This window comes from Anarrhichthys ocellatus, unplaced genomic scaffold, assembly GCF_004355925.1.
Source record: "Anarrhichthys ocellatus isolate YVR2014 unplaced genomic scaffold, GSC_Weel_1.0 scaffold12, whole genome shotgun sequence".
Classification (NCBI taxonomy): Eukaryota; Metazoa; Chordata; class Actinopteri; order Perciformes; family Anarhichadidae; genus Anarrhichthys; species Anarrhichthys ocellatus.
In genome coordinates this window covers 8,233,849-8,260,153 of record NW_022280042.1, presented here as the reverse complement: position 1 = coordinate 8,260,153, position 26,305 = coordinate 8,233,849, and the positions used below count along the sequence as shown (strand labels likewise).

At 45.7% G+C, this 26,305-nt stretch overlaps 4 protein-coding genes across 8 annotated transcripts in view; 1 reads left to right on the top strand and 3 right to left on the bottom strand.

Moving 5' to 3' along the window:
• Positions 1-145: 145 nt before the first annotated feature.
• On the bottom strand, positions 146-5,298 carry timmdc1 (translocase of inner mitochondrial membrane domain containing 1). 2 transcript variants are annotated; one of them, XM_031852382.1, is made up of 8 exons: positions 5,060-5,298; positions 3,810-4,133; positions 3,271-3,436; positions 3,054-3,142; positions 2,887-2,954; positions 2,150-2,228; positions 786-896; positions 146-652 (listed from the first exon to the last, which is right to left on the bottom strand). In XM_031852382.1, the coding sequence occupies exons 2-8, from the start codon at positions 4,109-4,111 to the stop codon at positions 502-504; spliced, it is 966 nt and encodes a 321-aa protein (XP_031708242.1). In that variant the 5' UTR covers positions 4,112-4,133; positions 5,060-5,298; the 3' UTR covers positions 146-501. The 2 variants fall into 2 exon arrangements, with proteins under 2 accessions (XP_031708242.1, XP_031708243.1); XM_031852383.1 differs by lacking the exons at positions 146-652; positions 786-896 and having other exon boundaries at positions 2,141-2,785; positions 2,856-2,954.
• Positions 5,299-5,355: 57 nt separating this feature from the next.
• poglut1 (protein O-glucosyltransferase 1) lies at positions 5,356-10,017 on the bottom strand. Its single transcript, XM_031852381.1, has 11 exons — positions 9,670-10,017; positions 9,028-9,118; positions 8,689-8,832; positions 8,417-8,552; positions 8,184-8,305; positions 8,033-8,092; positions 7,807-7,906; positions 7,600-7,658; positions 7,337-7,504; positions 6,921-6,977; positions 5,356-6,831 (listed from the first exon to the last, which is right to left on the bottom strand). Exons 1-11 carry the CDS (start codon positions 9,740-9,742, stop codon positions 6,675-6,677), a joined length of 1,167 nt encoding a protein of 388 aa, XP_031708241.1. The 5' UTR covers positions 9,743-10,017; the 3' UTR covers positions 5,356-6,674.
• Positions 10,018-10,273: 256 nt separating this feature from the next.
• On the top strand, positions 10,274-16,704 carry LOC116386005 (calsequestrin-2-like). The gene is made up of 11 exons (XM_031851915.1): positions 10,274-10,718; positions 12,787-12,871; positions 13,035-13,135; positions 13,607-13,715; positions 14,433-14,506; positions 15,163-15,293; positions 15,368-15,413; positions 15,487-15,541; positions 15,637-15,737; positions 15,835-15,909; positions 15,989-16,704. The coding sequence occupies exons 1-11, from the start codon at positions 10,476-10,478 to the stop codon at positions 16,196-16,198; spliced, it is 1,230 nt and encodes a 409-aa protein (XP_031707775.1). The 5' UTR covers positions 10,274-10,475; the 3' UTR covers positions 16,199-16,704.
• Positions 16,705-18,638: 1,934 nt separating this feature from the next.
• LOC116386004 (vang-like protein 1) overlaps positions 18,639-26,305 on the bottom strand; it is a 35,159-nt gene continuing 27,492 nt past the window's right edge. For 3 of the 4 annotated variants that reach the window (XM_031851911.1, XM_031851910.1, XM_031851914.1), the window contains 4 exons: positions 24,560-24,720; positions 22,032-22,191; positions 21,689-21,923; positions 18,639-21,595 (listed from right to left, as the gene is read on the bottom strand). In XM_031851911.1, the coding sequence (XP_031707771.1) occupies positions 21,335-21,595; positions 21,689-21,923; positions 22,032-22,191; positions 24,560-24,720 (817 nt within the window). In that variant the 3' untranslated portion in view covers positions 18,639-21,334. The remainder of the gene's footprint in view (positions 21,596-21,688; positions 21,924-22,031; positions 22,192-24,559; positions 24,721-26,305) is intronic. The other variant, XM_031851913.1, reaches the window with a different exon arrangement.

The following is a 26,305-nucleotide window of genomic DNA, read 5'->3' as shown; positions in this document are numbered from 1 at the left end:
AAAGACTGTTTGCTGAGAAATGGAACTTGCGTCATTTCCCCCCCGTTGAAACAGTCTCACACACACTCTCACACACTCACACACACACACACACACACACACACACACACACACACACACACACACACACACACACACACACACACACACACACACACACACACACACACACACACACACACACACACACACACACACACACACACACGATTGTATATTTATACCTATGAGGACCCTTAATCACAACTGAATGCCTACCTCCAGCCCTTACACTGAACTGAACCCAAAACACTCAAATTGGTCCTCACAAAGATAGATGTAGAAGTACACAGGACAGTAGCTGGTGAGGCACAACGTTGTCTTTTAATTCTGATGTGAAGCAGTTTCCATTCAGTTAGAGAGAAGGGTGTGCGCGCGTCCGGGCAAAGACGTGACCCCTTTATCCTCCCAGTTGTGTGAAGTCCCACCTTCAATGTCCAACAGGCAGCACGGCAGCTACCGTCATTGGCTGCGCGAGTCCTGAGTCACATCCTCATTCTGTGGTAAACTGAGCAGCTCCTGGATCCTTCGCATGTCCTTGTTGGTTTCCTCTGCCTGAGAGCTGACGTTCAGATCTCCAATCAACTCGTCTGTCAAGTGCAGACGGGCCGTCCTTGGGATTTTAAGGATGGAGAGTGACTGGTGAGCAACGAAACGCATCACGAGTACAACAAACCTGAATGTAAATTAGGGTTTGTGTTTTTTTTTTTTTTTTTACATGATTAAAATCTATAAAAACATCTCACCATTCTGCGAGTCTGAGCTCAAAAACTTCCCTGCGTTCTCTCCTCCTCCTCTCTCTGGCAGTTTCTCCTGCAATCGACTGCATGCTGAAGATCAGCGCACCAGTAGGAATCCTGAGCAGAAGTTAGCTCATGTTATTAGAAATAAGCTTATTCAAATGCTTTATACAGTATAATTGCATTAGAATACAAAACTGAAAATGCATTTTGTACTTCTATTGTCTGAGCACGGCTCATCAGCTGCTGTCATGTATGAAACCATTCTGCTTGACACTCTACTGGACACATCGGGTATGTAATAGATTACTACTTCCTGTTATCGTATAAACTGTCACAGCGGCTACTTTAATTGCATAATCCTTCTAGGCTGTCCGTAGGTTGCACCATTGTAATCATTTAGGGCTAAATTTCCCCTCAGCTTTGTCTTACAGAGTCCGGCCCTCCTCTGCAGCCCCTCCACCCAAACCTTCCAGTCACACCTCTGCCGTGTGGCCCGGTCGAGAGGACGATTCTTGGGCGAGATCTGGAGCGTGATGTGCTTTCCGATTAGCTGCCTGCTTTTATTTCACCCCCTTCCGCCCCGACTGCACCTGGCGCAGCCGTGGCTGTTTGCACACATCAAAATGCTCCAGGTGGCTGGTCACTCAGGCAGACAGCGGAGGAGGAGGAGGAGGCAATGAGAGTACAGAGCCAACAGGAGAACAGACTACGGCTGAGCCAACATGGGGCTGATGATCACAAAGACCATTCAAACCAGCCCCTCCAGTCTGTTACACCATCAAACACCTCACACTTAATCTCCATTACACAATCAAATTAAAATCTGCTCTTGGCTCTGTGCGCACAGCTGAACGCGGCCAGAGGAGCGAGTGAAAAGTGGGACAGAGAGGGTTGAGGGGAGAGAGGAGATGGAGCGAAGCATAAGTCCAGATCAGACCACGGTAGATGGAGATGAGAGGCTGGAATAACGGAGACGGTGTAAATGGAGAGGGGCAGCTGCTGCCTTGGCCTGCCTCCTTGCTCTAGCACCCAGAACATGGCCCTCTGCAGTGCACATGAGTCCCTCTGGCAACGTGATCAGAGTTGAGGGTGGGGGTGGGGGTTCAGCTGGGCGACAGAGGGTTGCTGGGAGGGGCACAGCTGGCTGCCAGAGTGCTCACTGCTCCCAAGCACACGGGCACGAAAGTGGACACGAGCAAACATCTTCTGTTTAGAAATAAACGCATAGCGGCTTCTGACGATGCGACTCTTTGGGTGATAAGGATCGACACGCTTCCGGGTAGAAACTTAGTTACTGTAACAAGCCGATGCATTGGGACTAGTGGTGTGATCGATGGATGTGAAGGGACACTTGTGGAAGCACTTACCCCAGCACGGCTCCGATGATCGATCCTGCCACCAGACCCCCCAGACCCAGGTTCAGTCTGAAAAGGCCTCCAGTCACTGCTGCTCTCACGCACAAACACACAGTTTTAATATCATCATTCATAACCCAATTTGCTGGTATACGCACTGTTGTCATCAGCTTAAAGAAGGATTATAAAAGTCTTGTTATTATTGTCAGTACCAAACATTTTACGACTAATTATGAGCTTTTTAAGAGCTGAAATGTTAGTGTCCAGGCACAGAGGAAATTGGACAAAGATCATTTCTGCACAATATAAAATCACATTCTTTGGACAGTGGAATTCTGGAGTACTCACTTTTTTACTAATTATTTTCTGGGCATTGTTATGCATTATTTAGACAGCAGTGGTAGAGAGACGGGGGAACAAACAAATGCAACAAAGGCTGGTACAACGGTCCTAGGAATACACTCTCTGGTGGACAATAGCCGGTTCATATCATCATCTGACAGATAATAGCACATTCTACAGACAGACTGACAAGTGTTCAACAGCATAACAAATGATATTCCACTCCAGCTGTTATAAGACAGCAGAAAATACTGAGATCGTACCGAGCAACTCCCAGATGGAGACGTGCGACAGTGAGGCAGAATGTTTTGTGACACAAGCGTGCTTCGTCAACTTTTCTTGGATAAATAAAATGTTTTATAAAAAAATAGTTGTGCAAAAGCCCCGTTGAAGCCCATGTGACTCACCTCCAGCTGCAGCGTAATGGCTGAGGGTATACTTGTCTCTGTACACAGACAGCCCTGTGCTGACAGAGCTAGAGAGGGAACGGAACAGACAGACGAGGGAAAATAAAAACGATCAAATCAAAGCATAACATAACATTTTTTCTGGGATTATCCATTTGTTTGCTTACTTGAATAAGGTGACAAAAGCAGCCACTCTCCAGCTCCACCTCCACCCGTACCTCACGAAACCCCGGATTGCTGCATTATGGGCCGAGCGCTGATTCAGACAGAAAGGACCCGTAGAATGATACTTTAACATTAAATGTTCCCAGTAGTGCAGTCATTAACGACTGGAACACATGTGACGCATGCAGACCCGTACGTAGTTCCCTTTCTTCCGCTTACCACTGCTTCCACGCGGCTAGTATAGATTTCCGCCTGGTTGAGTTGGATGTACCTCTGCCTGGCATGGCGAGCCGCTGGCAGGCCTCCGTAGAGCAGGCCGGCCAGAGCGGCAGCCACACCGCTCTTTATCACGTTAGTCAGCTCCTCTGGGTGCCGCTGTGTCACGCTGCAGGGAGACGAGAGGCAAACTCTGTGCCACTTATTCCTCATCAAGACAAATAAAACTGTCCTGACAAATAATAATAATATTTTTCACAGTAAAGAGTACGATTAAATGATCGTTTGGTCCAAAAACAAATAACAATTCTGCACACTTGAATAAGTGACAGTGGTGTCGAAGGTAAGCATAACTTTACAATTTATAAAGTTTATTTTAAGTGGTGAATACTGCCCAAAAACAACAAAATTGATGCAGAAACTACTGGCTGTTTTTTAAGCAGTGCTCATAATATGTAGAATATAACTTGTTGAAGAGAGCAAGGTGACACGGGGGTAAAAGAGGAGATGAAGAGAAGTCAAGAGGGAACAGAAATACTAACTCTTTGTCAAAGAGGTCCTTGATACGGTCCCATCCTGCATCTGGGAATTCTGGTCTGCCCATGTGGCTTGGCATGCTGATGGGTGCAGGACTGTTGGAGGAGGAGGAAGAGGAGGGCATCTGTGCAGGCTGGGCAGCAGCCACATCAGCTGCCTGGACCCTGGGGAGCAGGGGGCAGAAGAAAGGGGGCCCGACGCTCTGGATGAGGCCCCGCAGTAGGCCGGTGCTCAGCGTGCCCCAGGGCGAGGAATCTGCCCGTTGTCTCCGCGGGGCGAAGCCCGTTCCGGGCTGCTCTGGCTGCATCACGCTTCAGCTGGCATCGGGGCTGCAGCAGAGAGGCAGAAACACATGGTCATGGGTTGGGGATGTTACACTCACTCTCTGACTTGAAAACTCCATCCCCAAAACAAACAGCCTCGAGGCGAGTGAAACCCTGGCAGGGGTACATTAGGACTTCCAACTCAGCAGCTGTTAAATTGTGCAGGACCTATCAAAACACACTGGGCACACAAGCAAGGCTTTCTGGGTAAATATTTATCTATTGACTTTAAAAAGTCTCGTGACAGTTTTCAGCTGCCTTCAAAGAATAAACAGGAAGTAAAAGAAACAGTTACTCCCTGTTAGATCCAATCTGTAGGCTACTTGTAGTTTGCAGACCTCGTTCAAATTTATTCATGCATTGTATATATATATATATATATATGTGTATCTGCTATATCTTGTTATCCTTTGTGTGTGCCTGTGAAACACTTTGCTGCTCGCTTTTTATACCAGTTGTATAAATAAGCTTTATTATTATCAACCACACAATATATGTCTTTAGATTAAACCTTCATCGCACAACATGAGACTAATCGAGCATTAAATATTACACAGAAACATAGATTTTCTACAAAACGTGGTGTCTGTCCTGTCCAGCGACACATTTCAGTTATTTGTCCTCATTTCTTGTGTCATTAAGTGAGAATACATAAGGCAATAGAGTACCAAAAACAGTTGTTTAACCAGTAACGCTATGTCTATTTGAACACTCATTGATAATTAAAGTCACCTGCACAGCACGTGCAGACTTCACCCTTAATTAGCGTGATATTGTACAGCTGTGACAGGTCAAACTGCTAGAAGCTAGGATAACTTGTATTATTTCTAAACACTTAATACTACTTGACATTAAAAATGCTAATGAAAAATGACATTAATATTTCATTCCTTGCTATTAGCTTCTGTCATATCCATTTTAAAAAGACTTACCAGCACGCGGCGCGTAATATCTCAGCAATAAACCCGTCCGTCTTTTGAAGTTCCGCAACCCCAGTAGATGCGCATTAATTGTATTTAGTGTCCACATGTCTGTTTTTCATAATTGTCTTTCTGCTGTTTGTTTCTCAACGGTGACATTCCTCTAACACAGCCGGGCTTTCGACCTTCCACCTCGGACACACACACGAACCAAATGTGCCAACAGCGCCGCCCCGTCGGTGGAGGACTAACCACTATTCTGCACGCGATGTGCACTCCTCGCGACATTAAGATCTGGGTCCGGGATGTTTTAAGAACCAAACAGTTTATTTGCATACAAACAGAAAAAAATGCAGCACGAGCGGCAACATCATCACAGCCTTTTGGTCAAACACACACAAACGGACCGTATTTACCACAGTTGTCAACAACAGTGTGAGGATCTGCTTGTTCACAGCACAATGTGAATATTACAACATATCCAACATTATCCCGTACCAGCTATCTCTCAACACTAAGACATTATCAAAAAGGTACAAAACAATACGCGTTTCTTTGAAACTCCACACATCAAATTACTATTTCCTTGTTGTCGTTATTGCCTACTGTTGGCACTTAGGGAAGGTATTTAGACATAAGGCAGAACCCCTCCAGTTGCAGACATTGACGTCACAATTTCAACACAAGTAAATTGAAAAGTACATGGATATGACGTCGTCGTGACAGTTGGTGAAGGAGTTTCCTCAGTCGTCCAGTAGAGGGCAGTGCCTCCCCAACAACAGAGTCCATGTATACGTACATTTTGGCCACTTTACTTCTATAGGATTAGGTTGGATGTCGAATATAAACCATATCCTTCTACATACAAAAAGTCCAGATGAAGAAATTGCAAATAAGTGTTCCATATTGTGCAAACCACAGCGTCCGAGTTTCCAGGTGACCCTCGCGATACAATAGACTGCGTTAAATATGTAACAGCGTGGCACCCGTAACTAGTATTATTATTGGTACATCCATTGCGGATGTTTGAGCAGCAGTCAACATCACACTTCATGTATTTAGAGTTTAAGGTGTGTGATATTTTCATTGGATTTTGGCGAGCGGTCTGCAGGTTTAAGGTCAATTCAGATTTTACTCGAGCAAGGCACTAAACTTCTTATGCGTCGAGTTAGCAGATTTTCATGGATATCTGTCTGAAGCTTCGTCCAGATGTGATTAATGTTACACAACAATGTAAAGTCTTCACATTGCGCGTTAAAGGGTCACTTCAGCAATTTAGTACGTCACTTCCATTAAGTTGGGGGACTCGTAGGAGACAGATACAAAAAACTAAATAATGTTACTGTGCTGGAGAGTATAGACTGAATACTAAAGACGGGAGTGACTCAGAGCCCCCAGTGGCACCTGCAGGTAGTGCAGCATTCAGTCAGCATACGAAACTACATCTGTGACGAAACAAATAGCGTTAGACGAGCTACATTTAGGAGTGAATTTGACAAAAAATGGAAGGCCAACGTCGACACGTCACGCTGCTTGTGAGGGAAATACGTTGTGGTGCAGTGATTGCATTCATTCTCTGGAGTTTTCCCTTCACCACAGCGGCCCTGGTCCCGCCGATGTCTCCCTCTCACAGCTCCGTCTTGCCGGGTTTGTGGACAATCTGGTTGTAGCCGTCCTTTCTCCCGGGTTTGTAGCTGAGAAGACGGCTAAACTCGGTGAGGAGTCTCTCCCAGTAGCAGGAGACGTCTCGCATCCGCAGGTGGTCCAGGATGAATTCTTTACCCCTGTGGGGAGGGAGAGGAAAAGAAAACTTCATCACTCACCTTTTTCAGAATACAGAGCTGCTCCAACCCCAAAAAAAAGACCCGTTTACCTCGTGGCAATCTCCTGCGCGACGGCATCGTTCTCTTGGACGAACTGGAGTAGCTCCCTGAGGAGACAGAACATGTGAAGACATATCAACATTTAGCGTGTGAACTTGTACATGAAACTCGTCAGGTTTCTACTACCGTCACATGTTGTCTTTGTATGACGCCGACATACATTCATAAGACTAAAAAAGTACGTCTGTAAATGAAAGTACGCTTTATAATGTGGACGGGGGGCAGCAGCAAAACCTGTTTTAGACACCTAAAAAAAGAATCAATATCAGCTTAAGTGCACGCTAGATTTAGAATCCTTTCACCACTTTACCTTCTCATCAGACCGCCCTTTCTGACGGGAACTGAAGCCGTTATCTATGCTCTCTATTTAAAGCCAGACTCCTCTCATCATAGCTAGCTGAGGTACCTGACGTCAGAGAGGTCCTGCTTGACCGGGATGTAGTGGACCCAGGGCTGCAGCTGAGGGTAGAAAAACTCCTGCCATTCATCCCCCACATGAAACACCAGGGAGCCGCAGAGGAAGAGATGTTTGAGACGGAAGCTGGCCGCCACGCCTCGGAAGTTAAACAAATACCTGGGGAGGACACAACGAGGGTCGGGCGGGACCGTTAATTCAGTGAAGCGGTTGCCGTCTAACGAGCTGCCTTCTTGATCAAGAGTTGGGCTTACTTGTATTTGCAGTGATCGACCAGGGGGATTTCTTTGGCCGGGGGTCTCCCTAGTGTGTCCTAAAACAGACAGAAAAACATGGGTTGGTAATTAAAAACTCAAGATTCCTTTTGGAATATAACAGAAACATCACTATAATATCTTATACAGTGGCTTTGTAATCATTATGTTTGTATGTGGCCCTGGCGCGGTCTCAGCATGACTGACCCTCTCTGACTTCCAGGCCTGGTTCTTCGTGTACTCTGCGTCCACCAGCTCGGGAGCGTCTCTAGACAGAAGGATCAGAGGGTCCCGCTCTGGACTGGTCCTGCCAACGTAAACAGAGAAGAGAACGACTCAACAGTCTGAGCTTTGCCGCCAGCTGTGGCGAGAAGACAGCGATTGTTGTATATTGTTGCAAAATAACACAAACGAATGAAGTCGCAGGACTGACCTGGAGCCTCTGAAGTATCCTTTGGACTCTTTCTTCTCCCACGGCCACTGTGCTGCAGATCTACCACGACACACGTCACGCTGTGTTCCATTAATTTCTTCTTTTGAGAATTCATGATTTATGCCATTAAATAGCCAAAATAAAACCTTACTTTTTGAGGTCATCCCTCATCAGATCCCATCTTCCCAGGCCGGTAGGGTATATGGGCCACACAGCAGGCCCTCCCTCCCAAAACGTCCACGCGGGGTACATGATGTCCTGGTAGTCCGCCGTCTGCTCAGATCAAACACGCACATTTCAAAACCAGTTATTGCTTTTAATAAACACCAGAGTGTTTTTGTTTTTTTTCAATGTGCGAGTAAAAGTGACACCTAGAGTTCTGACCTTACTGAAAGAGAAGACGGGCAGGGTCGGCTGCACCCAGCCGGGGACTTGAGGGTAATCCCTCACGTTTACCACCATCTCCAAGTCGGGCAACCTGTCAATCACCTCCAGGATGAAATGCTCCACCCCGCTGCACCTGAAAACAGACGGCAGATTTAGGCAGCGCAAACAAACAGCTGTGTGTACATATAATACTGCATATACAGCCTCTGTCATTGGGCGTGATCAAACATCACGAAGGAGTCACGTCAAGCACTTGTTTTCCTCCTTACCTGGCGGGGAACATGCAGCTGTGTTCCCTGTACAGCTTGTGTCCCACGATCTGGTAGTGGGTGCCCACCCCTCTTTGGACGGTCGCAGCCATGACATCCTCAGAGATTCTCCCTTTAAAGGGCCGCAAGTCATCCTGTAGGACCCTGGGGGTCAGAAACGGAGAGCAGCGTTGGAGGAGCAACAGAGAAATGATCAAATCCACATTATATAATTCACGCTTGCTTATGCAAAATAATTCATGCGAGGAAAAACGACCATCTTCACTGATCTAACCTTGTCCTGTAATAAGAAGGTATAATATTTAAGGAAAAGCAAAGACATCATGGCATCACACCCACCTTAAATGGCAGCTACAGTTGACAGGGTTGCACGGAGCGTGCCCTTTAACAGCATTGGAAATCGTGTCTTTAATTTTCTTCCACTGTTGACCTGCAAGCAACGGCAAACGGTGTCAGAATAAATGTTCATATCGGACCGATCCTAGAATTTACCGAAGGGTCACGTGACTGATACATCCGATTAGGAAGAGAGTTTATTGGGTCAGTAGCTCGTGAGGCTGCCCCAAAGGCTAGTGGTTCAACAAGGAGTTCAAGTGTCCTAAAAATACTTAAAATATTTTGCATTTTCACTGTTTTTATTCACACAGTGTATGATTTGTAACTGCTTACTCTCTCTGAGTAAATATTGACAGAGCATTTGTTAGTGCTAACTAGCCTTAGCTAACTTGTTACCAAAACCACACACAGCCTCAATGAATGCAATAAACATAAATTTATATTTTTCAATATTACTGTTAGCGAAACGTTTGCACGGTTAGCTTAGTTGAGTTAGCTCGTAGGCTAGTTAGCTAGCTCGTGAAGTGATGAATGACTCCCAACATCAGAAGTTGCCTCATGTAGCGACAGCGGAACTAAAAGCAACAAAGTCTCACCACATTTAAATATGGTTCCACGAGTCGTATTTGTTTGAATATGCATTACCTGACGCGGGAACCAAACATAAAACACAAAGTTGCAACAGTATTAAAAACCTCCACAGACAAAAGCACTCCATATTTCATTCTATCCTCCAGCTCTGTCTGGAGAGGAGAAACAAAGCGCGGATCTGGGATCTGTTACTTCGGGCTGAATGCCGTCATTACGGTAATGCGCACAACGAGGTTACGTTACAGGTTACGTTACCGTAACATTTGGACGACTGGCTCAAATTGGCTTTAAAGGGATGCTCCTCAGAAAAGCTGTCTTTTCTATTTCACATTCACAAACAGTCTGTTTAAATGAATGCAGTTTAGTTTTTCATTCATTTCATAGCATGAGATCTAATTTCTCAATGCACATATATTAGCATCATTGCAAATTAAATGGCTAATCAAAACATTCTCACAGTTCCTTTTTTCTCATTTCTGAATTTATGTCAAGGACATGGATGACTGCCACATGGATAATTGTCCGTGGACCGTTGGGAAGAGTTTCTCAGTCAGGGAGAGAAAAAGGGGGGAAAGAAAGAGACCCTCCTGGGAGATTTGCGGCGGTAAGACTTGAGTGACGGAGAGAGGAGGAGGAGACAGAAGACAGGTGGAGAGGGAGAGATATAGAGAGAAGCAGAGAGAGAGGGAAAATTAGATATTTGTGAGAATATTTTATATTTGCTGGGGAGGTAACAGAGATCAAATCTAGATTGTGTACGGTATACATTACACTCTTCAAGCTGGGCCCTGAGAGGTACTTTGATTTCTCTGCCAACTTTATCCCGGCTGGCGAACGCCTCCACAACCCGAAACCCGACGATGCAGCAGATGTGGCTCTCCCTGCTGTCCGGCCTTTGCCTCCACTTGGTTTTATTCTGCAGCGCAGAGGAAGGCCTGGAGTTCCCCAACTTCGACGGCAGGGACAGGGTGCTGGACGTCAGCGAGCGCAACTACAAGAAGGCTCTGAAGAGATACGACCTGCTGTGCCTGTTCTACCACGAGCCGATGCCGGCCAGCAAGGGCCTGCAGAAGCGCTTCCAGATGACAGAGCTGGTGCTGGAGGTGAGGAGGAGGAGAGCCGGAGGAGTTAAAAGATGGTCCTTTAGACTCTTTCTACATTTTAGAGATAGAACTTTCTTTTCTTAATGGTTGGTAAATCATTTGTTAGTGTTTTTGGGTTGCCAGGTTGTGAAAATTTCCTTTGGAAGTGCCTTTCTATGTGGTGATAATGCAGTTTTAAATGTTAGTAATCCATTAATAAATCATTGTTTTGTCAATTTGAATACGCTGTTAAGTCTGCAGGTGTAAATGTAAAAAGGTAATCAATAAATGGCTTTCGGTCTAACCAGTCAAAGAGATTTATCACAGACTGGAAACCCATTAGTTGTTTTTATTAATGGTTTATAAGTAATCTTATGAAATCACAATATGAAATATCTCAACAACTATTTGATGGACTGCCTGCTGTGGAATTAAAATGGACATTTCCTTAATCCTGCTCTTCGCGAGCTGACAGCCGGTCCAAAGTTTTTCATTGTTAGCTACACATACATCCCTCCAAATAATTTCATTTTCTAGGTACGCAACACCTGAACGGTGCCCAGAAGACGTCATTACTAATCAAAGATGTGTGCGTTGTGATGTACATCGCCCTGATATATCTGAGGCTGCTGGCGAGCTACAGCTCAAATCCCAGAGGGGTCACACTGCCTCGCCCATTTGACTCTGACCTGTCACAACAAGTCATAGCAGAGTCAGTGGTCCTCCCCTGGTTGGAAACAGACACTGAAGGCCTCGGTCGTCCTCTGTCTGCTTCAAGTGGAGATGGATTCACTGCTGTTTTACCTGCACAAAGCAGTGACTTTAATCCCAACATGTGCCCTCCTCTGTGCTTCACATGTATCCAGGGATTGTTTCTAGGCCACTCTGCTAATTAGAGCTCGTTCCCAAAACTCTTCACTATCTGGCTGTGAACTAGAAAGAACTACTCGCATCCCTTCCTGTCGTATTCATGAGATGAAAGTATGAGACAAGAGGATCTGTAATGAAAAGATGTAGTGACGGAGAAAGCAGCAGCAGCAGCTGTGGATGCCAGCTCAAATACACCGCATAGAAAGAAGACGGTGTTTTCATCCCCGACTGATCCACAGATTCTCTATTCAACGGTTAAAGCGATTTAATTTTCAAGGATACAGACGGTCACAAGTCTTGACTGCAAAGTCTGCTTGGGAAACGTCGCCACTCAGAAGACTTTCCTAGGCTTTTTAATGACCGTGCGACCCTTTCACAGGGTACTGACCCCCATGTTGGGAACCACTGACCCATATCGGCCTCAGTGTCACACTCCCCACTGTGAGGAAGTGTGGTGGAAGTAACACCCACTAAATCTCTTTATGGAACTGAAATTATTTATTTATTTAATAATTAAATAAAATACATAACAAATAAAATAAAATAAAATAAAGTAAAAGGTAATTAAAGCCCCCAAATTAATTAATGTATCTGGATAGAATAACTATACTTAATTTAGCCATCATGAATGACTATGAAAAGGATGTGTTGATAAATCAGTGGAGCTGTCCGTGGTGCTGAACTAGCAGACAGCTTTTTAACTCCAACTTTTTTTTACGCAATGCCATCGCTAACATGCTGAGTTACACTAGTGTGACAGCATGCTAACATTAGCTAATTAGCCCTTAACACCCTTTACATTTAAATGTAGTATCATTTGGACAGTGACTACGATCCTTAGCGAGGTGGTTCCGAATGTGTAGCACAGTGACAAAGTGCAATGTCGATTTGTAGCAGCGTTTTAAAATCATGTCCTCAAACTTTACAACAGGTGTGACACACGTGAGGTCATTTTTGTTCAAACTCAGGCAGCTGTATGTCTGAACTTTCTCTGGTTGAACACAGATTAATGTGTGGAGCATCGTTTTGACATCCCTTTTCAACATGCGTCCCTCTTATTCTAGCAATATTTTAGATGGTAAACTGATTTAAAGTGCTGCTAAAATTTAGATCAGAGTCCCAAAACATCACGTACACTTGTGGTCACAGTCAGAGTTAAGATGTGCAATGATTTTCAATGACTGTACGCTGACTGACATTTGTCTGTGTGACCGCCCAGCTCACAGCTCAGGTCCTGGAGAACAAAGACATCGGTTTTGGGATGGTGGACTCCCAGAAGGATGCCAAAGTAGCCAAAAAACTGGGTATGAGTCCTTATTCCACAGTATCAGTTGCATTTCTGTGAATGCTGAATGTCTGGACTCAGATTTAGCTTCAGTAAAATCCTGTCCCTATGCTTCCTTTCTCTAAAACGTGAAGCCCTATAATGAGCTTTCTTAAACTCACACACTCCTGCTGTTTAATTAGGTCTGGAGGAGGTGGGCAGCTTGTACGTCTTCAAGGGCGACCGGGTCATCGAGTTTGATGGGGAGCTCTCAGCAGACACACTCGTGGAGTTCCTGTTGGATGTGAGTGAACAATCGGGTTCGGCTATTTAAAAGAATTCTTAATGTGTAATCTTGGCAGCCACTGAAAGAAGAAATCTTCAAGCAATTAACAGCTGCAGCCTCATGAAGGTAAAGGGATTTTTACATGAATACATTTTAAAGAATAGTTTGACAGATATATTAACCGGGAGAGTTTCATGCCGAGGAAAAATGAATGTGCCTCTCACTTCCGGAGCCAGCCATTCCCAATTTCCAAACTGTATTTGCCTATTCACGCTCCTGCGGAGAGGTAGATGTACATCAAATATTGAGACTACAGCCAGCAGCCGATAAGCTTAGCTCAGCATAAAGAGTGTAATCAGGGGAAACGGCTAGCCTGGCTCCGCATGAAGGTACAAAAGTTCTAAGCCTCGCCGAGAAAGCAGGTTTTCAAAATTTGTTGACCGTTTCTTAGCAGTGAAAACCGCTTACCTGTGTCATACCGCCCCCTAGGTGCTGGAGGACCCGGTGGAAATGCTCAACAACGCCATGGAGCTACGGGCCTTCGAGAGGATGGAGGAGGACATCCGCCTCATTGGCTACTTCAAGGGAGAAGATTCACGTTAGTTTACCACCGAACCCGTGCCGGCGTCTATTTTATGTGATTTATCAATGCATTTGTGTTTCCATTAACAAGCATAAGGAGTGTGTGATGGGGTAAAAAAAAAAAATACATCTACACTGTTCCTCTGTCCTCTTAAGGTTGCCTCACTGTGTTCCCCAGACGCTGATGGGATCTAGAGGCTAATGGAGCTACATCACCATGCTAAAGGGAAACCTGATTCCAGACTGTGGCGCTCTCAATCCCACAAGAGCCTTTAAATAGCTTCTAGTTCTCTGTCTAATAGGTCAAACTGCAATTATAGTTCCTCTAAAAAAAAGAAATGGGAGAAAAAGTGAGAGAGGGAAGATGCTATCTGGTCCGATATGACAGTGGCATGAAGTTTCATTATGGAGCCTATTTCTGTCCAGAGATAGGTTGGTCCTTGGTCGTGACCTTGCTGGGAGCAGAGCCAGCAGCGTGTTACAAGCGTATAAAACTGTATTAAGGGAGACGTTGTTACTTTGGGCGAGGACGGTAGAATCATGATGGGAAATTGAATGAAGCGAGTGCGTTTCACCGCTTGCCTCCTCGATCACATACGGTAGATTTGGGCTGTGGATGTGAGCAGAATGGGAGTGATGAAGTCACACACTTGAATCTGTTTTTACTTTCTCTACTTCGGTTTCAGCCAGTTCCTTCTCTCTCTCTCTCTCTCTCTCTCTCTCTCTCTCTCAGACTACAAAGCTTTTCAGGAGGCCTCGGAGCGTTTTCAACCTTACATCAAGTTCTTTGCTACATTTGATAAATCTGTAAGTCCTTATCTGTATTCATAGCGTCCTAATCCAAGGATCTCTGTTAAACCCACTTTTGATTCCTCTCACACTGCTTGTTAATACACTGTTATAGTCTTGACATTTGGGGATATAGACCTACACTCATTTGCTTTCTTGCAGAGAGTTCGATGAGAAGATCACAGCTAAGTATGAAGCTACAGCAAGCAGCTGGTTAGCTTAGCATAAAGACTTGAGATGGGGAGGGACTACTTTTTGTCCAGAAGCAGTGACTTCCTCTGAAGCTCACTAAGTAACACTAGTAATTAGTAAGCTTTAGAGGTGGCGGTAGAGCCCGGCTAGAAGGTTCCCCTTGTTTCCAGTTTTTAAGCTAGGCTAAGCTAAGCTAACAGCTTTATATTAAGCATTTAAGCACAAGAGTCGTATCAATCTTCTCATCTAACTCTTAGCTAAACAAATCACGTAACCCAATTTCCCAACAATCTTTTTATGAATTGCAACACAGCCAAATTATGGGAGTTAGCTCCTTTGTTTTTTCAAGTTTGAGCTTTTACTGTAAAACGCCTCATCAGAAAATACATTTTGGAGTTTTCCGTTTGTCGAGCTTTAACAAATAAATAATATCCCCCACCCGCTCATCATAGTGAAATCCTTCCCCGTCGTGTGTTTTTAAGGTAGCCAAACATCTCTCCCTCAAGATGAACGAGGTGAATTTCTACGAGCCGTTCATGGAGGAGCCGGCCATCCTGCCTGGCAGACCTCTGTCAGAGATGGACATCGTCGAGTTCGTCAACCAGCACAGAAGGTCGAATTAGATTGAAATCTTTTCAGGGTCACTTCAACGCCGTTAACACTTGGTTAAACATTTGCTCTTTACAGGGCTACTTTGAGGAAGCTCCGGGCAGAGAATATGTTTGAAACATGGGTGAGTAGTTTCGGTCTCAGAGTGTCTTAAGCGGTTTTGAGGTGCAGTACCGAATGTTTTTTTTAATTCCCAGGAGGACGACATGGACGGAATACATATTGTGGCGTTTGCAGAGGAGGAAGATCCAGGTCTGTGCCTTTGTTTCTCTTTCTGCAGTTGTTTCCCTCCTTATTTTCATTAGCACCTGAAGCTGAACTCAGGTTATCTGTTCTGTCGTCCCCAGATGGCTATGAGTTCTTAGAGATCCTGAAAGACGTGGCAAGAGACAACACCAACAACCCAGAGCTCAGCATCGTCTGGATCGACCCCGACGACTTCCCTCTGGTTCTGCCTCATCATTCGCTTCATATCTCCAACAAGAGAATCTAATCAATTTTTCACTGATAAGTTGTCTAAGTTAACTTGTCTCGCCCCCTTCCAGCTGACAACTTACTGGGAAAAAACCTTCAAGGTGGACCTGTTCAGACCTCAGATTGGTGTGGTCAATGTCACAGATGTAAGTAGTGGTTCAAATCTTAAGACTTCACTATAGCGGATCAACTCACCTTGACTTTCTCGGTGCTCCCATGTGCCAGGCGGACAGCGTGTGGCTGGACATGTCCAACGACGAGGACCTGCCCACCCCCGAGGAGCTGGAGGACTGGATAGAGGATGTCCTGTCGGGGAGGGTGAACACGGAGGACGACGACGAGTCTGCCGACGACCAGGAGAACCCCGACAACTACGTCCCGGAGGACAGCTACGAGAGTCACGACCCAGAGGAGGAAGACGACGGCGACGACTAACCGGAATGTCAAGGCAGTTCAGACCTGGGTCAGAAAACTGAACTCGTTTGCTACATTAGAACCACATCACTGACAAATTCAATTGTTTTGTAAGTGAAGTTAAAAGGAAATGTAGTCTCCCAAAAAATAAACTCTGTAGACTGGTTTAAATAGTTAGGCAGATAAAACAGAACTGATTGAAGGTCATCACGTGTATATTAAAGCTCCATTAAGAGATTTTGGCCATTTGGGGGCAGCGCAATAAACTGTAACCCGTTATCACCCTTTAAGTTGTTATAGCCAACGTGTTAGCAAACACATCCAGCAGACGCGAAGCAGCATTAGCATGTGTAGTCAAATGATTAATCAATATGTTAATATAAACATATTGATTATAAGCTTTAAGGTTGACGTAAGTGACAAGATGAATTATGTGTGAGAATAAATGACAATGTTTTATGTTCTTTTAGGTAGAAACAAAGCTTGAACTGTTGTTTTAGGATTAAATAAAAGTCCAGACGACCATGTGCACCTGTCTTAATGTGAACCACCTCTGCTGCTTTTCAAGGCTTGTATGCAGACAGTTCTCCCCCTCATTAGAAAGGTCCAGACCGAGGCTCAAGACAACAGATTGGCACATTTCCTCCCTCGGTCAACAAGCGTGAATTATTCAAACGTCGGTGAATAATTCAGCATCATTATGCCTCCTAATGGGAGAACAGACCTGGACGGGGGAGGCTAGGGGGGAGTTGGGGTGAGGATAAACTAGCGAGCGGACACACTCCTGCTGGACATGAATTAATAATACGGGGCCTTGCGAGAATCTCTATTTCCCCTGGAGGTGGATGTGATGCAGTGTGTCAACAGGATGTTTGTATCGCGGCGTGAGATTCAAACATAATCCACACAGCCGCGTCTGAGGGAGGAGAGAGATGTGTGCGCGCATCTAAACGTGACCCGAGGCAAGAAGACGTGTCGCCATCTCTCCAGAGGGGGAGAAGAAACAAGGAAGCAGACGGTGTCACGGTGCAACCGGGGCCTTTAGGTGACATAATCCCTGTGAATGTCAAGTGTGGTGGTGTTTTACATGAGCGCTGACTAAAGGGAGGAAGGCAGGAGAACTGAAGTCTCACCTCCTCCTCCTCCTCTCCCGGAGAGAGGAAGGATGACAGCGTCAGGTTCAATGAAAAACGAGCAAAGAGCGCAGAAAAAGACGGGCGCGAGACGTGTGGAGGTGTAGGTTTCTGTTCCAATCTAAAGCTGTGGAAGGATTTCCTCTCACGTAGCCAAAGTCATTACCAAACTAATAGAGACGGGGGGATGAGGGGAAGGAAAACATTCCATTTAGATGCAAATGCACTTCATCTTCCTGAGGGGGGTTCTTAAGACGAGGACAGATGAGTTCCGACAGGCCGGCCTCACGCTCGCGGAGGTATGAGGCTGTTTGTTTTTGCAGCGCCTGGACACCCAACATTCATTTACCCGCAAGGCCGCTCTGACAGGCCGACGGCAAAGCCAATTACCTTTGAGCTTCCCGACAAAAAAAAAAAAAAAGCCACCAAATCACAGCCAGACGAGCTGGAATGTGGCTCCGGCGTGACACACGGCAGGGCCGGGACGCGTAATGGGCAGCGACAGAGCAGAGTGCTGGCGTAGACGAGAAACTAGTGCATATGGAGATGCTGAGGAGGGAGTGTGAAACAATGGGGGAGAGGTAATGAAAGAGAAAGTAAAATGCCATGCAGTTTGATTGCCGGGAGAACAGGACAAATCCAAATCAGCAGTGGAAAACTTTGCTTTCTACGGGAGCCTAGAACGGTCACGGTCACAATAATCAGATAAAGTGGTAAAAAACACCTTAAAATGACAAAATAATGTTACATGTGCCCTTTAATTTGTACTCAACAGAGCTGTAATTATCAGTTAAATATGCCCTCAAAATCATGTTGAAAATATAACAATTGGTTAAGGTAAATAAAAGGAAAATAAATTAATTTTAGAAGCTTAATACAAAAAGAGACAATAAAAAGCCTCAATAGACCAGAATGCAATGCAGCAATTAAAGGCACAGTGTTAAGGATTTGTTGGTGTCTAGCAGTGCGGTTGCAGATCGCAACCGACTGAATATCCCTTCACTCGCTCCAACGATTCTCATTTTCAGGTGATTATAGACGAATGAAAACATAGTTATGAATATCATATTTAATTTCTGCCAATCCCCCGACATCCTACACACTGGCCCTTTAAGCATGTTGGGTTTTGAGCACACAGTCCTCATTTTCACAAATACGTTTGGTGCCTTGAAAGTATTCACACACTAACCAGAGCCACCTTTTAACTGGAAGTGAAAACTTCATGCTCCAGAGGCATTCTGGGATATGTAGGAAAAAAGCAGTGAAGCACAAAACAAGGCCTCAAACTCATTTGTTTCCACATGGTCCCATACAGCAGCTTTCACAAATGTTCATAAAAATGTTTTTTTTATTTTTATACAAATGCTAATACCTGTGAAAGTGAAACACGTCTTGCATTGCAATGTCACGTCATCATCACAGAGCTGTCCCGACAAAAACAGAGGATTTTTAACCCGGCAACAGCGTGGCAGACGGCGGTGATGTAGAGGGGGGGGGGCTGGTCGTGTGAACTGGAATGGCATACACACACACACACACACACATGCTTGTTTACATAAATAGTTACAGTGTAAAAACAGGCAGCAGTCACATTTGGATCATACAAAGTTCATCTGTCAGTAGGTACAAAATGTGACCAGAGCGTCAAATAAAGAAGTCGTTTTTTTTGTTTTTGCGTTCTTCCCAGGTGCTTTGACAGTGAACAAATGTTTTTTCTTACATGAACAGCATCTTTGTGTTTTATATTTCTTTATGGAAACATGTTGCTGTTCCCCTCAGGCAGACAAAACGGATAGTTTTAGTTCAGCCGCCAGGGGGCAGTAGGGGGCAGCCATGCTCGGAGCCACTGAAGATAATATCACTGACACATTTTCCTTCTTGAGTGAGTCACACTTTGGTGGATCTGCCATTAGCTGGATTCTTCTGGCTGATGCATCGGGTGAAAGAAAATAACTCCTCTCTGACCTCGAGGGATTCACTGCGAGCGTGTTTGTCAGAGAACAGAGGTGAGACAAGGTAGTGAAGGAAAACCAGACGGTCCTGTTGGGAGGGAGTTTCCGCCCCACTGCAGCTCTCACTATTGATACTCTCTCAGGCAAAACGCTGAGAGATTAAATCATGTTTGATGCCGTAAATAAACTGTGGCCTTTATTGTGTTGATACAATCAGTCCATTTCCACAGCACCAATTTTCCCATTTAAAGTCTTGCGGCCTGGGTTGTCTAGCGTTTACCACATAACTGCAACATACATGGTTTGATTCTCAACTGAGGACCTTTTGTTACATGTCAGAAGCTTCCTGTCTCTCTACACGGCTGCCTACAGAAGCCCTGAGAGGGGAACAAACATTCTGGTGATCCACTTTCTAAATTATTTTCTCTTTGTTATTTTTCATCTGTGAAACAGGCGGGGGAAAATAACGTTTTGGATGATCATTTTTTGATCATTTTTTTTAAGTTACTTTGTTCACCTGTTACACATTTGTTTTGTGTTTGTTGCTGTAATACTCATTTTGGCCACAAGAGGCTGAAGTGCATCACTACCCAATGTTCTGACTGAAAGGCATTCATGTTTTCTTTCAGGTGAGTTTTAATTTACATAACTCGCTAACACACAATACATGAACCTTAAATGAACTGACCGAGGAGAAAACATGAATGCTTTCACAACACTTTTTTCCCAACTCGTGTTACAGATTATTCTTTTCATCAGGAACCTCAAAAGAAAAAATATTCTAGCAAAACCTTTGTTTCCCCAGTTCTTAAGTCATAAACTCTGGGAAAAAACAACTTAGATCAGACTTAGAAAACGGATCACCACCGAATTTTTCTTCCCCTTGTGGGAAAGCTTTTAATGTGAAAATAAAAAGAGGAAGTGTTGTTTGTTGCTGGTAGTTCAGGAGAACAACAAAGCAGAAACAGCTGGAGAGCAGCTAGAACAACAGAAACTCTAACAGCAGAGTGGTGAGTTTGACACCACTCTGCTGTACTGACTGTGTCAATAAACCTCACACTAGATTTACCAGCTGTTGCAGTAGAGTTCAGGTAATTCCAGCCCGTCAATGTTTTTATCACCTGGGCTTCATTAGCTTACTTGAAAACCAGCTCCTATAAGAGAATTTACTATATTTCGATTTCTCTGCTGTGTAATAACCCACATAGGGGGGAATTCTCCTTTGGAGTAATCAGTAGTACTTTTTTTTATCCGCGACATCGTGGCCCCGTCTGTCCTCCTCGCTGCCTCCTTTTCCGCCGTGTCGGGCAAACGTGAAAGCCCCGAGGAGGTTACTGAACCGACGAGGCGGGGCAAATGTTTTTCGGGCTTTGCCCCGGTGTTAAAACGTGCCGCGTGTCTGTGTTTCTTCCCAACTGGAGTGGAAACGTATCTCTGATTTTGCTCCATTGCACCTGCAGAAGAATCGGGACGAGAGTCGAGGGAAGTGTTTGTCCGGAGCGCGACAGATGTAGAAGCAGTGATGAGGAGATAAAACAGTCTGAGATCACATGTTCCGTCCTTTCAAGGTGAATTATTTTCATTTATAAAACATACATAGATGTGCATTTAATGCAAAGTCTGATTGATGTTGTTTTTTTTGTCAAATGCAATACTTTCAAATGTTGCAGACGAGGATATCTGTCACGTGTTTCCGTTGGGCTTAAAAACAACCTAAATCCAAGTCACACCATCGCGGTCATTAGTGGTTTGTCCGTCCGTCCGTCTCGTGGAAATAAAGGAGCGACCGGAACAGCGGAGTCTCTGTGTGGATTTCAGAAACCTTAAACGCTCCCGTCTTGTTTGGCTCAAACAGAAAAAAGGAACGAGTGATTGTGCATCATTCCTGCCTCTTTCTTTCCATTTCATCCAAATCAAAACATAAAAAAAGATCAATATATTCAAACATGAGTGTAATATTAAGATTCATATAATATATATATATATAAAAAAAATAAAAAACTGCAAACCCAAAGTGAAAACATTTGAGAGCCACAAAACAGAGTGAGAGAATTAAAAAACAGTTCGGGGTCCTACACGGAGGTTTCCGACTGTAGCCGCAGCACGAACTTGTGCGACTTGGGGTCGATGTATTCCTCCGACATCTGGATGTAAGGGATCCTCTTGGTCGTCACCACCAGGCTGAAGTCCCCGCACCGGAGCAGGAAGGTGGAGCCGTCTTTCAGGCCGCTGGTGACCGACGCCTCGCTGATCAGCGTCCACCGGCGGGCCAGCCAGTGGTCCCGGCTGTACTGCAGGGTGGGACCTGGGGTCAGGTAGCACTCCAGGAACGCCTGGGCGGGGAGGGAGACACACACACAGTTATCACAGCTCAGAATGAGATGTCAAGCTCACGTGGGACAGAATAAAAAATAAAATAAAAAAACCTTGGGCGTCATGTTGTTGGTGATGCAGAAGGCCAGGTGCTGCTGGATGCTCTCCATGCTGTGGCAGTGCTGCTGCTTGGTGGTCCTCAGGTACTTCTGCAGGGCGCGCGCCATGGACGGGAAGATGGCCTGCGCCGCCTCGCGGGGGTCCATCACGTCCCCCGGGGCCTTCTTCTGCTCCTCCTCCTGCATGCGCTTGATGTGCGTGAACGCCTCCTCCACCGCCACCACCAGTCTGGAGAGGGAAAGAAAAAAAGAAAGCGTTTCACTCAAAGATGGAAATATTCTGTCGTTTTTTTCTCGTGTTTGTCTTAGCGCCGAGACGGCTCGGGAACCAAATTACCGTGCTTTGCGCTTGCGAACGCGCCTCTCGTGCTCCGCCTCCTCGTAGTACAGCTCGTTGTGGCTGGTGTCCCTGCGGCGGGCGGCGGCCGCGATCATGGCTCTGGACTGGGAGTGGGCCATTCCTGCTGCCGCTGCTGCTGCCGCGTTGTTCCCCGGACCTGTCGAGGACATAAAAGATGAGACAGGGATTTCTTAAAAGCCTTAAAGACGAAAGGTAATGGAACAAAGAAATCCTTGGTGATGACATAAAGATGCAATGTGCTTTTAGAGTGGGGGGGGGTAGATCATTGATGCACATACACCACGGTTCCTTTTATCACCCGCAATATCAAAGCTGACATGAAAAGCCGCACAAAGTCGTAATATTTATAATATTTAATTGTTCCGAGCACCGTGATCATTGGAAAATCTAACCACGCTGCTCGCCCACGCGTTGCTATTGATATTCAAGCATTCCCTTTCCTCTGCCACTCGGTGCCTTCAGGAGTCTAATTAAAAAAGCATCTCGGGCAACTTCAAAAGTTGACTTTTTTTTCTTTGGAAGGAGGATGGGAGGCTGCTGATGAACCACTGGCTGGTGTTAATGCAGGTTAAAAGAAGGCAGAGCCGCTGAATTATTAATGCGGGGCAGGGATCGTGAACAGAATAATTCATGGGCGGGGAGAAGAGGGAGTTTAGAAGCGCACCCTGCGCTCACTTTTACTGCACTTAGATGGGATTCATGGGTGAGAGGTATCCTGCTGAAAGCCATGTGTTGCCATGTCAGGAGCAGGTAAACCTGGGATGTGTTGAACCGCTTTCTGTACGGAAGATTTCAAACGTCTTAATAACAAGAAATCAAACAAAGTAATGCAGTGAAGCGTTATAGCGGTCACGTATAGACCCACGTAAACTAAAAAGGAGCAGAACTCCTTGTAATAATAAAAGTAGCGTGATGAATGAATCCAAATGTATGTGTTTTCTGTGTGGTGATTAAATATGATGATGTGATTTTAATGAGGCATGGAATCAGCTATTACAGGCAAAAGTCTAAATAATTGTCCTTTTAATATGTTTTTATTTAATTATTTCAGGAACCGTATTTCAATGTGTTTTGTCGGCACTTTTAATCCCCGATATGGGAGCGGAGAAAACAACACGGAGACGAAATTCGCTCGTCGGGCGTCATGAAAATCACCTGGGCCCATTTGGATGCAGCGTAAATGAACGTTATGGCCGCTTTGTGCCCCGGGGGTGGGGGTGGGAGGTGGGGGGGCTTCACCACTCTTTAATCAAGGAAAGATTATCGTCTGTCCCGGAGTTCGACTTATTTATTGCAACGCTGGTGCGGCTGCAGAGAGAGGAGGAGTGGGAGGGAAAAGCTCCAGACATGAGAGAGAGACAGACAGACGGAGGGAGAGACAGACAGAGAGAGAGAGAGACAGACAGACAGACAGATGGAGAGAGAGACAGACAGACGGAGAGAGAGAGAGAGAGACAGAGAGAGAGAGAGAGAGAGAGAGACAGACAGACAGACGGAGAGAGAGAGACAGACAGACGGAGAGAGAGAGAGAGAGAGACAGACAGACGGAGAGAGAGAGAGACACAGACAGACAGACAGACGGAGAGAGAGAGAGAGAGACAGACAGACAGACAGACAGCGTAATAGCTATTGATTTATCGGCCGTCTCCCACGAACATTTAAGAGGAGGCGGAAGAAAGGATGGAGACAAACTGCAGGAGGAGGAAAAGAACAAACTGGGGAGGGAGTAAAGTTAGTGCACTGAAGTGAAGCTTGAGCACCCTTCAGGGAGAGCGATAACTTAATACAGAGGGCTTGTGCTAGTCTGCCAGCTGTTGTGAGGACGACTTTGAACCTTTTTTTTTTTTTCCATCAACCTGTGGCATGCAAGCGAGTGTGTGTGTGAAGCATCACTTCTGTGTGAAAAGGAGGTGTAGCTTCAAGGACACCGAACGTGCACATGATTTAAGGAGAGCTTTTATAAAGTGAACAAAAGGTGCTTTGGTTGGTTTACTTACTGTCAAAAAGGTAGGCTTTCAGTTTAGCTCTAAAGGCGTCTTAAAGGGTTAGCGTCGGTGTGAGGGGGACACATAAGGAGAGAGCGTTTGAGGCGGGTATCAGATAACCACAGGTGTCGTAGCGCATCGGCTACAAATCACTCTACGTTCCCTGACAACACATTCTCAGCGCATTCTCAGCGCTGTGTGGAAGTCAACATGCAGAGACTTGATGTGTGTCAAGGTGATTTTTCCTGTTATACTGAAATGAATGCAAACGAATGGCTGGCTGGAAGTATCGATGGAAGATATGAATCGAAAAAACTAAAAAGATGAGACAATAATGAAAATAATTAATGTTAGCTGCAGCCCTATAATAATCTAAAGCAAGTAACGCTACACATTATTTAAAAATGAGGACCTCTTGTGTGTTATAGTGGATATACAGAGTGATACAGATTACAGCATGACCCCAGCATATATGTTAGAGACACAGAAAACACAGAGTTCAAAGACCGGACCACTCACCCTCAGCGGGGGCTGCTGGGAACTCACCATCCACGTTGTAGACCTTGAGGCCGGCCAGGTGCTTGGCGGCGCGGGACTTGGAGGCGGAGAGCAGCGCCGGGTTGTGCACCGGGAAGTCGCAGTAGTAGCGCTCCAAGATGGCCAGAGCCGCCCGCTGGATGCTGCAGAGAGGAGAGGAGTCAAAGAGGAGCTTTAGGCCGAGGGGGGAACGTTAGGAAGTTTAAATCCGGTTGGCTCTATGCCAGCGTGAGAGGTTGAGCTCTAAGAGCGGAGAGAGTTACGTGATAGACACTAGGAAACAACCTACTGAGAGACTAAAAAGACTCATCACAAGAGGAACAGGATAGAGGGAAGGATGTAGGACATGTCAGATTTCTGCATTTCCTTGTTTCCTTAAGCACTTCTAATACAGGCTACAGATGTTGACAGCTGTTGGCTGACCCACAACACCACTTTCCTGCTGAACAATGGGCCCTTTTCTCCTCCAGCTTGTGTGGACTTCATTCATAGGTGTGAGAGCCCTCGTTGTGTCCTGTGTCGTTCTGCGGGGCCACGTGAAGAGCTAACTCGATATACATGACAGATTGTTAAATGTTTGCACCTCCCGTCACGCCAAATTCCTTGTATGTTCAACATACATGGCAATAAACGGTTCTGATTCTGATGATCAACGGCACATGCTAGCCTGCTGCATGCGCTTCCTATTATCCCGGAGGAGGATCACAGTGTGATCTCTCAACTTTTCTGCCATCTCGTAGCTTCAGCTCCGTCCTCAGAACAAACTGTACATTAAGTGGTGGGGTCATTAGAAATACCACAGGCAGACGCAAGCCGCCCAGACTCTGCCGAGAGTCACATGTACTGCGCGACATCATGACGGGCTAACAGAGTTACAACGGGGATCTTTAGATTGGCGCTCATTTCTGCCAAAAGGGGCGGCAAAGAGACTGGTGGCCGCTCCCCTGGTCAACTCTGCATTCAAACAGACAGGACCATTGTTTAGTCGGAGTTCTAACGCTTCCCGACTACGGTCAATCATTAAAGCCGAGCAAACATGACAGAAAACCACTCCGAGCGAGCAGCTCCGCTGGCCTTACGCGGAAATAAAGACCAACTGGAGACCATCTCCAACGTTGCTGCTCAGGACTGGCCAGTCAGGGAACGTGACCCCCACACCCCCCCTCTCTGGCTGTGAGGAATGCGTTCATATTCAACTCGTCAAAAAGGATTCCTCCGGCCCTCCAGATTGGCATCAAAGGCCAGGCAGACGGAGACAAGCCTTCGGGGCCCCGGGGGCCCTCGGCCATTATGATAAGGAAAACCATGCCAGAAAAAAAAAAAAAAAAAAAAACAGGAATGAAAGCAGCAGCCGCCCTTCTGCTGGTGGAGGAGATACATGAGAGAAAACACACACGTTTATGTCAGTGCTTCTCTGTATGATGCATGTTTGTGGCTGCATGTGCATGAATAATGTGTGTGTGTGTGTGTGTGTGTGTGTGTGCCGGCTGACCAGATGCTGCGCTCCGGTCTGCAGGGGAGCGCTAATTAGCCACGTGTTTACAGTCGCAGACTGACAACAGAGCGAGGACGGGCACGCTGCCGGCCAAGCACCATGAATGGAGCAGCTTACAAAGGACAACACCCCCCGAGCAAGTCGGCTCACACACCGACCAGACCATTACACACACACACACTCTCTCACACACACACACACACACACACACACACACACACACACACACACAC